Source organism: Trematomus bernacchii, unplaced genomic scaffold (genome assembly GCF_902827165.1).
Source record: "Trematomus bernacchii unplaced genomic scaffold, fTreBer1.1, whole genome shotgun sequence".
In the NCBI taxonomy this organism is placed as follows: Eukaryota; Metazoa; Chordata; class Actinopteri; order Perciformes; family Nototheniidae; genus Trematomus; species Trematomus bernacchii.
The window spans coordinates 634545-648630 of NW_022987851.1; the positions used below are offsets into that span (position 1 = coordinate 634545).

At 40.7% G+C, this 14086-nt stretch overlaps 1 protein-coding gene across 5 annotated transcripts in view; it reads right to left on the bottom strand.

The window, feature by feature from the left end:
- Positions 1–14086, bottom strand: part of myo18ab (myosin XVIIIAb) — a 140019-nt gene that overhangs the window by 52719 nt on the left and 73214 nt on the right. For all 5 annotated transcript variants that reach the window (XM_034112970.1, XM_034112973.1, XM_034112971.1 and 2 more), the window contains 2 exons: positions 12851–12916; positions 3068–3196 (listed from right to left, as the gene is read on the bottom strand). In XM_034112970.1, the coding sequence (XP_033968861.1) occupies positions 3068–3196; positions 12851–12916 (195 nt within the window). The remainder of the gene's footprint in view (positions 1–3067; positions 3197–12850; positions 12917–14086) is intronic.

The following is a 14086-nucleotide window of genomic DNA, read 5'->3' on the forward strand; positions in this document are numbered from 1 at the left end:
TCCTCTGGGACACGCCGGTCCTCTGCCTACAAACATTTCTCTTTTTGCCGCCGACGGGCGCAGGAGCAATGAACAATAATGGCCTGGATTAGGCAGTAAAGACAAGTTTGGTGTATCGCAGAGCGGACTTTTTAATTTTGTTTGTGTTGTTTGGCTGGAAAATTGTCAATATAATGGATCAATGCATGAAATCTGACTCTGTTTATTTTGTTTAAGGAGTATATTGGGCGTTAACAATTCTGGTTTGCCTTTTATAATATTATTTCATTCAAGAACCCCTTGTGCGTTTAATTAACACAGCTATTTTTGATAGTTGCTACAGCAGTGAGCAGGAGAGGTGGGGAGAGGCGGGGCTATCGTTATTTTTTCAGGAAATATTCATATAGAGGTGATTACACGGACTCGGTTGACCCCCCAGAGCGTTTCGTTTGCAAATCTATCCACCTTGGGACTCGTTATCGTTTGTGGGGTCAGTTTGTTACGGCCTCGTGTAAATAATAGGGCTATACGCACGCGAAACTATGCAGATACAAGCAGTTTTCGCCTCGTGTAAACGGCCACACACACACACACACACACACACACACACACACACACACACACACACACACACACACACACACACACACACACACACACACACACACACACACACACACACACACACACACACACACACACACACACACACACACACACACACACACACACACACACACACACACACACACACACACACCACACACACACACACACACACACACACCACACACACACACACACACACACACACACACACACACACACACACACACACACACACACACACACACACACACACACACACACACACACACACACACACACACACACACACACACACACACACACATCTTGTGAAGAGCTCATTTGGACTTGAACGTGTTTTATTTCACCATGAAGTGTTCAGTGAAGCTTTAGAAGACATATGCACACAGGATAAAGCCCTTCAACACAAGGACCATAGCCCGTCAACTCCTCTTCCAGGACTGTGCTAGAGTCCTAGTGTAAAGGAGAGCGACATCTGTCCATCCCATCAGGCCCATCACCAGGGAACTGACATCTGAAGCTCAGATTTAGTGTGACACTGAATGCATCAGTAGTGAGGGGATTGAGTGGAAAGCAAAGAAGTCACCAGGAAACAAAACTGATGTCATGATGCAAATAAGTCCCATCCAACAAACAGCAATCTACAAATTCTTTTATCAAATCAAGATATTTTTAATATACTTTTCACTGATAATGTGAATGGGTCCAAAGTGATCAATCCTATCGCTGATATCTCAATTGTAATACCAGTCAAAATCATTTTAATAAACATTTGTTGTTTTAGGCTGAATCGGTATAAAAATACTGACATATTTTATGTCTTAGAAATAAAGGCAAAACATGTATTCAGCTTGTACCAACAAACATGTACAAAAACCATTGTCTTGTAAACGGTGGTAAATGCTTACTAATTTACGGGTTTTAGGAATAATTCCTGCACCACTTTATAAAGCTCATATACATAGTTTTGTATATTCCCTATAATTGTTGTATAACCACCACATAACACAGCTTTATATGCAGGGGTGCACATAACTTTTTGAGTGAGTTACTCAGATGAGTACCAGGAGACAGCGTTTGGTACTCACCCCACATGAAGCGTGGTTTTAATAAGTGCAGTCTTCCTCACTGTCCTCCTCAGTGTCTCCTTCACTGTCCTCTATTTACACTTCTTGCATGCTAGATGATGAAGATGCACCTCCCTGTCTCTTTTTAAGCCTCCGATTTGCTTTCTCCAAAACTTGTTGCCAAAACTGTGAAGTCCTTGCATTTCCTGAGGCCAAGTTGAAGGATCAAATACTAAGAAATTATCACATGACTTGTAGTCATATCTGATTTCAGAGGTGGGAAGTAACAAAGTACATTTATTCAAGTACTGTACTTAGGTACAATTTATGCTACTTTGTACTTCTACTCCACTACAGTTCAGAGGTAAATCATGTACTTTTCCTCCACTACATGTAGTTAATACATTTTAGTTACTTCACAGATCTGGATGAATGATGTGAAATATAATCAAGTGTTAAATCAGACTTTAGTTCCACCTGGAGTAAATTCACAAGCTACCCTGCAGTAGCCTATACAAAGTCATTCAAACTCATTTTTAAACACTTTAATGATCAATAATTATAAAACATATCATATACATTATTATGAAATGGACCAATCCGCAAAATGACTACTTTTACTGTCGCTACTTTAACTAGATTTTGATGATAATACTTTTCTAATTTTACTTGAGTAACACTTCATCCACCTCTGTCTGATTTCAAAGTCTTCCATTAACACCCTGAGTAAGTTTGCAGCTGTGTGTTTTACTCCACTTTGTTGTAAATAAAACTGCAGCAGCTTGACCACAGAGCGTGAACGTTGTGATCAGCTGATTTTGCGCAGTTCTCCAGTGTGTGCGCGGGGCACAGAATGTGCACAGGGGAGTCTCCCACCGCAGCCAGTTGATGTAGTTTTGGTACAATTCTGTTGTACACACCGACGTTAACAGCAGCCCCGTCTGTGCACACGGCGACCAACTCTGTCGTCCAGTGATCTAAGCCTCTTTCTCCTGTGAAGCTTCACAGGTCCGTCGGTTATGTCCTGCGCGGCACAGCCAGCACCCAGTTCAATCAGTCATAGAAAGTCCGAAGATTTTTGCAGGGAGAGAAACGGCAAAGTGGCTGCTTAATGTCTTTGTTTTTTTTGGACATGTCTAATAATTTACTCCACTGAGTGTTGACAAGAAACACGTATAGACGAAATATGTGTTTTTGTTTTGATGACCTATCAGGTACGCAAAGGCGCGTTGTGACACAAGTGACGTTACGCATTTCAGATTGTTGCCGCGCATGCGTACCTGCGTACCAGTTATGTGCACCCCTGTTTATATGAGTGAAACCAGTTATTTATCAAGCATGCCTAGAAAGTAGTGGAAACTGCAGTAAAAACGAGGTTCCAATGATGAACATGATGGAGTGCTGCAGCTCACCTTCCTCTTCTTGAAGGCCTGCCTGGCCAGGTACCCTCTGCAGGCGGCCTGGAACAGAGAGATGTTCCTCCTGGTCTGGACGTCCCGCTGCTCCTCCAGCCTGGACAGGGTCCCCGCTCTGAAGAACACCTGCAGGAAAAGAAGGACATTTAAAAAAAGTCTTACACACTTCTATCCTGGAATGTCAGGACACACGGTAAGAAGAGTTTACACATAGTGTGGCCTCATACAAATGCAGACATTTTATAATGACAGAAAATGTATTTTTGACTTCCAGACCGTAAACTTTGCCAAACCATGTTCGACCAAATGTTGAGCAAGTGATTGTAAAACTTGCTAGAAATGTTGTATTACACCTGCTTACTGTCTTCTTATGTGTATATATATATATATATATATATATATATATATATATATATATATATATTTCATTTATCTTTTATTTTATTTTATTAAAAAAAAAAATGGAGCAACTGTCACGTAACCCAATTACCCCCGGGTTAAATAAATTATTCTGATATTAAATAATTTGAAGAAAATGTAATGTAGACGAAGCCATCGACAACTCCACATATTAACACCACTTGTATAATGTTGAAGCGTTAATGCAACCCCCAGAAGTTAATAGCTAACATTCAGAACCTGACTTTGCCTCATCATTGCTAAGCTAAAGGCAGACTTGTCACTTGTTAGAAAAATATTGTTATCTTGTATAAACCACCGACTATATTTCAGGCCTCCAACCAAAAACAAAAAATGTTGACTTTGAGACAAGAAAGCCCAAAAGTGCTGAATTGCTTACTCAATACCTGGTTAAGGACTCATTCCCGCACCACTCCACCATGACAGAAGTAGTTAAGTGAGGAAGATACTATGCAGTGGTTAATTATATAAAACTGCTGCTGTTAGAACATGTTTTGATTGAAGCTGAGAAATAAGGCAGTGCTGTATGTTGACGGGTTGCCCATAAAAAACTGTTTAGCCCCAAGCCTGTTTTTCAGGTTTCAGGCTCGAAAATGACATTCCCAGAACAAATGACTATATCTTCACTTCTAAAAGGGGTACATTCATAATCTTTTTTCTCAAAGCAATGATACACCTGTGAGTTGGATGTAGACAAGTCAGAATCAATATAGATGTTTCTATTTTAAAGTAAATTCAGATTGAACATAGTAAAAAAATGTAAATTATAGTTTCCGTCCAAAAAAAAACCCATTACTTATATAGTGAGTTAGCATTTGTTCACTTAGTGCTAATTCAGAGGCTTGGTGTTACCCTTGTGTTTCGTTTAGCTAAAAATGGTTAATATTGTCTGATAGCTGAGTTTCCCGCCACCGGGGGGATGGGGTCTAACAGGTTAAGTGGGTATGACACATTAATAGGTTGTTAAATGTTAAGAAGCCCTGAGACACAGTTTCGTGAATATTGTTGTGTTTTGCCCCCGGGGGCGGGGGCATGGCGTTTAACAGGTTAAGCATTGACGAAGAAGCAAGAAGTCACTGCTGGTTGGCTTAAATAGAAAACAAATGGTGTGTGTGTTTGTGTTTTGACATCTGATGCAAAACACTAGACTACTGTTAGACTAGTAGTGCAACAATGCAACAATGGGGCTCCTAACACAGAGACAAAAACAAATCATTCAAAAAAATTGTTTAATCTTTTTGACAACAGTTTTGATCAACAGTTTGATGCCACGAAAGTCATCTGTCAAATGGCGATAATAGTCAAGGGATAATTGGTGTGTATTTCCTGTGTGTATTTTTTGTGAATCCAACATTAGGCCTGTTCATGCTGGTAAAAGGTCAATCATGCTAAATAAGCTACTACGCGTTTTGAAAATGCAGATGTGCTACGTGTTTTAGAATATTGCTTGTGATATTTGTTAGTGTCTTCCCTGTCCCGAGTAACTTTCTCTGTGCTTTCTCTACCCTGATGACAATGCTCTAGTCCAGAAACATCCCTGTGTCTTTCATCTCCTTTGCTGATGATTTGGACAGCAGTGATGCCATTTCCTGAATGCCAATGAGTGCACAATTTCATTTTAGACTGTAAGGAGTCACGGTGGGCTGTAAAAGCCTACATCATAACGCCTCTTACTCCTTCTGGATAATGTGTGTCTGGGGACAGACATTGCTCTGTTCCTTGGCCCTGAATTAGCTGGCAGCTCTTTGTGGAAGTAGATTCATTAAGCAGAGTTTGAGTGACGCTTTGTCCTTCAGAGGATGTGACTCTTCTTAACGCTGTCTGTAATTTCCAAGATAGGCAGGAAAAGGAGGAAAGGAGAAGTATAGCTTGGAGTAAAAGCTAAAATGAAGATTTTTGTTTGAATGTCATGCAGACCTTGGTTGTCTACGCTATGGAACCATTTTGTACTCTGCAACACATATTTACCCAGCCGACAAGCATGGAATGAACATTTAGGACAGTTAAGATGTTTTTATTTAAGTATATTTGTATTTTTGTGCAGCTTATTGAATTGAGACAATAGAGTGGTGCAGTGATGACATATATTTGTGGGCCAACCCGGAAGTTAGCATTGCAAGGGCTATCTTGATAAAAAAACATGGAATTTTTCCATTGGATTTTGAACAATTGATGTTGAAGTTGCCAGAAGTAATTATCTAACATAATGCTATAAACCACCCATAGTAAGGTCACATGACTTCAAAACCTAACTGGTAAGCTAAAGACAGCTACATGATGACGTTTAGTAGTCTTATTTAGTCACTCGTAGCAACTGCTATACTTTGTCATGGAACAAAGCGTAAAATATCTTGTAGGTTGCATTAACCACAGTCTTTATTTCTGGAAGCTAAACACATACAAAAAGACATTGACTTTGAGACGAGGGAACCCTAAGTACTTAAATGCTAACTCATTCCCAGGATTAAGACTCATTCCTTCACCACTCTATTGAAAGTTGGGACAATGGATTATATGTGAATTCGTTTTTTTATTTTGCAGAAACTTTTCTAAAGTAAGGTATCCAAAGAGGAATTGCCAGTATTGAAACTATCATACAGGCATTACTATCTTTAAAAAAGGTACAATCATCCCCAGACGTAGGGGAGGCTTTATGGTTGGTGAGGAACAAGTGACTGAGTGGGCAGATGATGTCAAATAGCCTGGGAGGAAATAACACATCTGGGTAACATGAAGTGCCGCGCTCCCTGTAGACCTATTTGTCAGTGTGGGGATGTTTTAATGATATCAGGCAGAGAGCCACACACTAGTTGGCAGGGAGGCAGGAGGGGGGGGGGGGTTGGCAGGCAGAGGTGGATCGTCTGTCAGCCACCTGCACAGGCACCGGGGACACTTTTACTTCAGATGATGATCATTCCTACAGCGAAGGCATATCATGCTGTTATTCTTTCCATCCGTACAACTGGTTTCAAATAACCTTAATTCTGATGTGGGATTGAGACCCAGACGCCTCCTAACAAAAACACCTGTATACTGTTTTGCTATCATGGCTATTGTTTTACAAACCTGGTTTAGATTTGAAAAGGCCCACTTCCACATGAATAAAGCATCGACGCATCCATTAAGCATCCCCCTTGGCGTTTTTCATTCCGCGTATATGAATTTGACAGCGACAGTTGCTTTATAAAGGAGACGATCGATGGAAATAGAGATTTTAAAATATGAAAGCAGATGACAGATATGCATAGCTGAGTAAATGTTCATTCGTCATAGATTAAGATATTAAGGATTAAAGAAGAATAAACTAGAAAACAATCTGTAGCCTATTAACTAGTTGTTTTGGTTTGTCTTGATTTGTACACAATTACGGTATTTGAGTGTATGTATTTTGTTACTTTCCATCACCTTCAGGTTATATGAAATAGAATGCTGTAATGTTTTTCAGCATCTCTTGCAATTGCACGGACTTCAATGGGAGTTGCTACAGCTGCTAATGTAGGAGCGGCAGTCAGTCAGTCACCCCCCAGTGAAGTTATCTCTAAACTAAGCCAGCTAATCTGTGTGGTCTGATAAACAATTAATTGATCACAGTTAGCAGCACATGTCATATTTTTTTAGAAGTAGAAGAGTAGAAGTGGTATTACATAAACGTTGTCTAGATGGGGATGGGAAAGTTGTCTTTATACCTCCATGATGAAGGCGGACGGAGCTAAGTCGATGCGGAAGTGGGCGTGGTTTAATCTAAACTAGGTTTGGAAAAACGATAGACGCATCATTGCTCCAAAATGGTGGAAAGAGCTCCATGTTGGTATCAGGACAGCAACAAGTCTACACATCTGCAACTGCACATTGGCCAATTAAAAACAAATCTGCACTTACAATGGTTTGGTTTATTGAAATCTAATGTACTTGCAGAATTATTGCTTTTTGAGTATCTATCTTTATAGTGTATTGCACATATTATTAAGTTGCTTTGGATAAAAGTGTCAGCTAAAAAATGTTTCACTACCATCAAGAAACATACCTACATTGTAATTAAATCACATTCAGATAGGGGACATTTAAAAACATTTTAATTAGTATTCGCAGTTTCCAGTGCACAGTCTGACTTGGCAGGTAGCTAGGCATTATGGTAACATAGCTTTAGGAAAAGATGACTGAGTAATGTGTCGCTTGAGAATTAAATCATATGCTATCCTCCACTTTGATGCAGCTAATTTATTCATTATTCTAAATGATTCCCACACTGCATGTGTTACACAGTATCATTAGACAGAGTGAGTGGCCCAGTGTGTGGGTTGGTGGCACTATGCCTTCCATGTGGGTTTGTTGGACCTGTGTGTGTCATGCGCCAGTAAAAATAATATATGCATAAGTAATATTAGTAATACGAACACCTCAGAGCAAAAAAAGTTGTGATTTGAAACGTTTCCTAGGCTTGGGAAAAGAAGCGGGCTGAGTAAAGGAAGACACGCACCGAGGCAAGGTTAAGGTCGCAGCAATATCTGCCAAGGCACTTCTCTAATTGACAGCTCACTGTTCTTTATTCAGCAGACATTCACAGATCTAATTAACAAAACCATCAGGCTGTCTTTTTTCTTGTGATTAGCTGTTTTTATTATCTCAAAGAGTTGGAGTCTGGCAGTGTGTGACTGCTGCTTGGCAAAGGGTCACAGACACAGAGAGGCAGCGGTCAGCTCCTAAAAGATTAAAGGAGAGGTGTCATGGCCGTTTCCACTGATCATAATTCCATTGTTGAGGTCTACTAGAATAGATTTATATTGTGCATTTTTCCAAACTCACATTGGTTTCTCATACAGCATCTCTGTAAACTGTGTATTCACTGAATTTCACTCTCTGCCTTTAACGGCTCGTTGTAGCTCCAAAAGCTCCAGCCCCCACCCTCCCTGTGAGCACAGTGTGCTCTGATTGGTCGGGACGTAGTGAATCGCGCTGAGCTCCGTGGAGGTGTTGTTTCCTTGTTTAGGATACATAGCGAAACACAGCCAAACTCATCCTGAGCACACACAAACTCACAGCCGAAGTAAAAACAATAAGTGTGGCTTGATATTGAGTAAGAAAAAGGTTGATAAACGCTGTGAGAATGGGTCTGCAGAGAGAATTTCGCCGCGATCCCAACTGTCTGTTATCAGCCTGCAGCCAGGGAGGAGAAATCAGCTGAGCTGCCTGCTCCCTGCACACAGATGTGTGAGGAAGTCCGTGGATTGGTCAATTTGGACCAATCAGCGGGGGCTTAACGTAACGGCTCCACGGATTGGTCCATTTCGTTCCGGGTACCGCATGACCGTATCGCGTCATAGCTCTGGGCGTGGCTACTGGGTGTTCACACGTCACAATGTCCAGGAAGAACATGGAAGAACATGAGAAAGTTCCAGCGAGGCGTTTTGGGGAGGTCTTTTCTGTGTTCGAGTCTTACTCCCTACAGGGTGTACTTTGAGGGTTTTTGACTCTGCAGACCATTTACATGCATAAAAACCTTCATAACACACAAGGGGACGGGTAATAACCGGAAAAGCATGACATGTCTCCTTTAAGAACAACAGGACTACTGAAGGAGAACACGACTCCTCCATTGCCACCTCAGCTACAAATGTAGGCGAGTAGAATAGAGAACACTTTTTAACTGTGTTTTTAATTGAGAGTGTCACTGTGTGAAAAGACCACAGTTCTTGATGGCAAGACAAAGATGTGTGGTCAGGAAAAGACACACATTTGCCTGATTTAAGCTGACGTGTGGAGTGTTTTATGAAATGGAGAATTCAAATCAAACCCTGTTTAAATGTCCGGCTCATGTACATGTACACAATGTAATTTAGTCCCTGCATTTAACCAATCCTAGTATTAGGAGCTATCATACAGTCCTGGTGAGCAGTGTGGGGGTCTGGTGCCTTGCTTAAGTGCACCCGGGTGTGCGCACAAGGCAACCTGGCACCTCTTAAAGCACCAGTCCACTCTCTGTTCTTGGTCCATTCTGGCACTTGAACCGGCGACCCTCCGGTTTCCAAGCCAGTCCCTACTGAAGCACGACCCCCCAGATACGTCAGCTCTCAGGATTTCTTGCATATCATTTAATTGGAATAAAAACGGAAAAAAGAGGAATATTTTTTTACTTAAAAAAATACCAAACAGTGGTGACATTTTGAATTACATAAAATGTTGTCATATTTAAGGACAGAATTCCCTGCTAAGCTGACAGTTTGTATGCACTGGCAGTGCTTTTAGAGAACATCTAGAGTTGAATAATATAGTTAGAAGAGTTATTCAACTATGATAATATAGCTGAAGACATGTAAGGAAATATACAACGATTTAAAGTAAATTACAAAGATTTTTAAATAAAAAAAGCAATATTCAAATAATTGCCAGCAACAATGTAAAAAGCAAGGTTCTAGTAAAGGTCATTGAGGTGGGATTGATGGTACTATGAGAGTTCAGATGTTATATGCAGCATCAGTACTACTACATCCACTCTGCTGCTTTCTTTTGCTCAACAGAACTACTTTGTAGTACTTCCTACTCACTATGTTATTCTGTGTGTCACCACGCATGTTTATATTAAACACCTCCATATCCATGTCTTGGTTCACCTATTACTTCCTGCTGGGGTTCTTTTGATAGTTGCCATGCTACTGTTGGTGGAACTCACCAAACTTCCTGCACATTATAGCAGGAAAGGATGGCGTTGCAAATCCTTCTTACACTGTGCAATTCAGCATTAATATATTATTTAGTGGGAAAGCTGATACAGCATTCCAACTACTTGTTCTTCTACGCACAAATTCTTTATTATTATTATTCCGCAGGGTTATTTTGTCCCTCTTCTGCTCCCACATTCCACATCGCAGAAACTCCATTCAGACATCAAAACCTTCAGCTCGGTCGGGAATCGATTGCTATTACTTTTCTCATTCATAACTTTCACAATTCCAGAGATACATCCCATAATTCATCACATTTTTAACATGGAAGTCAATGGAGAAACTCTTCAGACTTGAAAAATCTTCATGCGGCTTCAACTGCTAACTGCTCCTTCATACTTTCACTCAGAAACCTCATTCCAACTTTAAAATGTTACACATCTTTCTGACATTATTCGTGTAACACAACTTTTATATCAGATTCATACTTTTAGAGATATTAAACATTGTTCAGACCTTGGTAAAGAGGCCTTCTTCAGATTTGAACATTAGTGTGTATATTGCGCAGCTCGTTAAGGCTAGAGTGCGTGATGTCACTGCTAGAGTGGGGGACAGCTTGAAATTCACCTTCATATATTTTTTTAAACCTGCCATAATTCCCAAACCCTACACTCCTGAGACATCATTTTTCATGAAAAACGTAGGAAAACATCTCGTAGATAAAAAATTAAAAAAAATTAAGCAAAATAATTAAACAAAATGCCTCTTGAGGGCATGAAGTGACAAAAACGTTCAACATGTCTCCATTACGGCCAATTGTAAATTCAGCGTGATTTTTCCTCACAGCAGCAGCCGCACACCTTTAGTTAATCTGCCAAAAAGACCACATTATTGACCCGAAAGTACACAAAAAGCACACTTCAGACGCTCAGGGTCCTTGAGATGCTTCACGCGTTGAAATTTCACCGATATCGGTTACGGTTCTTCAACAAAACGTTCACATGTAAGAGGTTTACAGTACATGTATCTCTCATTCAGATCAATGGAAAGGCTCCCCTCTCACTGATTACTGCACATCACCATGGAAACCTTTGATCTCTGAATTGGAGCAACCTTCATGAAACCCAACTTCCCCTGGATATATAATAGTTTCTGATTCTGCTTTGTCAATTTCCTTCTCTGAAATAAAACATCTGTTCAGTAAGTGTCGACATTCACTGACACTATCTTAACGCAGAATGAGAAAGCATCAAACAAGATACCATTGATGGGCCATTCATTATTATTGCAGACTTAATGTAACAAGGACTTTTTGTAATTCAAATAAAGGACTCTCTCTGCAGTAAACAAGGTTAACCCTCCTGTTATCCCCATTCAATGTTTAGCGTATCTAAAAAAATGGTTCACATTATTTTTTTTGCTTAGTATTTCATGACTTTTCCTAATTTAGTGAGGACTAATGGGTAAACATAAAATGAACATGAAGATCTTTTTTAAATGTCCTGTACGCATCGGTGTTCCTTGGGGTCAATTTGACCGCAGGCTATTTTAGTAGTATAAAACATATAAAAATGTCAATATTTTACACATATTTGTGTTGATTGTGTATGATGATATTGAGGTGACTATTAAGGTCCTTACACACCAAGCCGATTTCGGCCGTCGATAGATGTCGATAGATGTCTGGCCGTCGATGGGCGTCCTGTCGCCCTACTCAGATTGGTGTGTGTCGCCCTACTCAGATTGGTGTGTCCCACCCCGTCGTGTCTTTTCGGCCGTGTCGACACCTTCCGCCGCCGATTCGACATGTTGAATCGGTAGGCTGTCGGTAAAAGGCCGTCGGCTAAAGAAATTCAGCTTAGCGAATCAGTGCATGAGAAGCGAAACGGAAGTGAGGGACCCAAACAAACTATTAAGAAGGCAAATCTGAGATTTCATTTAACTCCAGCTCTCGACACAGGTTCGGGAAAGCCCCATGAGCTTCTCGCTGTAGAGTGAAAATGGAACGCACACGCTATTTGTTGTTTGTTTATATCACGCAGTCTGTTCTTCTTCTCTGGGTGTATCACGCAGTCTGTCTTCCGGTTGTTGCGTCTTTTGAATGACGAATACACACTACCGCCGCCTGCTGGTAAGGAGAGTTATCTCCTCACGCATGCGCAGTTCGTACGTGCAACTTGGCCGTCGGCTGAAGTCTTTGCGGTGTGTTCCAGTGCAACAGTCGGGTCCGTCGGGACGTGTTCTTTGGCGTCAGATTGGTGTGTAGGGGCCTTTACATGCAAATGTATCATTGTAAAAAAAAAAACCTCTGCTTTAGTTATTGGTCCTTTACCAACATCAAAAATATCTTACTTTAACATTTTATTTCAGTCAGTGAGATTTTATGGTGATTTATATATTTTTTTCGATAGTCACATAATAGGAATTCTGGATACATAAAGGGGTCTGTAGGGGGGAAGGTTGGGGTAATGTTTTATTTAAATGGTTATTTAGGTAGTCAACTAAGATACCTAAAGCACCAGAGACATACATTTTGGTTAAAATGTGGAATATGATCATTGTCTTGAGTTTTAAACTACTGGGGTCCAATTGACCACAGAGGATAAAGGGTGTAAAGTAAATCTGAGGATAACAGGAGGGTTAAGGAGTGTTTGGTCCTCTTATGTCTAATGAAAGGTGTGTGTGATGCGACTGCACTCACCCGGCTCAGCCCCATGTGGTGGCTGCTCTTCTCCAGGTCCAAGGACTCCAGCAGCTCCTCCACCGCCTGTAAACCAGCAGAACAAACAGTCAGAGACACACAAAAAGCAGCTTTGTTCCAGGCTCTACCTCGGAGCCATGGCATGACCTGGTGGCCCAAAGCGTGCTAGCATGGTGTTATTGTAACAAACATCACTCCACCGATAACACCAGCTAACACAAACACACACTGCTCCCCCCGATCTACCTCCAGGGGGAAAACAAGTCAGACAGAGGAGTTTCTCAGGTCCCTTTATGTCAGGTTTCATCCGTCGAGTCAATTCAACCTTTAGAAGACAAACTGCACACAGGGTGGGTTGTTGTTCAGCTGATGCTGGGGTTAAGGATTTAGAGTCTAAAGAAACCTAAGATTTGTTTATCCGATAAATGTAATTGTTAAGTGAAAGTGTTGTCCTGATGCTAGCGTTAAAGAAAGGTCAGAAACATCAATAAGAAGGGAACTTAACCTAAATCATTAACCAGAAAGTCTGAATTATGACATTGGGAAGTGGAGTTTAAAAAAGTGTTGACTTTTAGCATACATAGGGTCAAGTTACATCATAGTGAAGGGATTCAACATTTTTTACCCAAGGTACAGATATAATTCTGTATTTATAAACCATTCCTCTTTGTTTCGTTTTTTTTTAAACATCTCACTCCCAAATCCAAACTTGGATTGACTATGTTGATGTGTCTCAAATTGTGTTGTTTTGAGTGCGTCCCAATGAGAAGTATGGCAAATGGCACTGAGTACCAGGACGGTGTTCCCATTACTGTCAAAAATGTATGGTGGAACTCTTGGATGTACAAAGAGAACTGGATACAGCGTTGGAGGTGGGGGCACTGTTAAGACCATATAGCATGCCAACCTGAGTTTTCGCTGACTAACAGATCTCCATTTCCAAATGGAATTTTTTTATTTTTGGGCCCAACGAAGTCAAAGACGGACAAGGAAGTTGTAGAACTACCGTTTGGTCTCTACGAACATTTGCTTCAACGGCCAGCTCACTTCCTGGGGGCTTGTTGGAACTATGGAAACATTTCACACTCCATGATCTCCAAGTTGGATACGTGATGAAAGTTCGAAGACCAGCCGTGATTGTGGTTGCTCGGGTACAGTTATACATGTGTTTTTTTTTACACTTTTTAAGTAACATGCCTCTATTATGGTGCCAAAAAAGAAGCCACCCTTAATTGA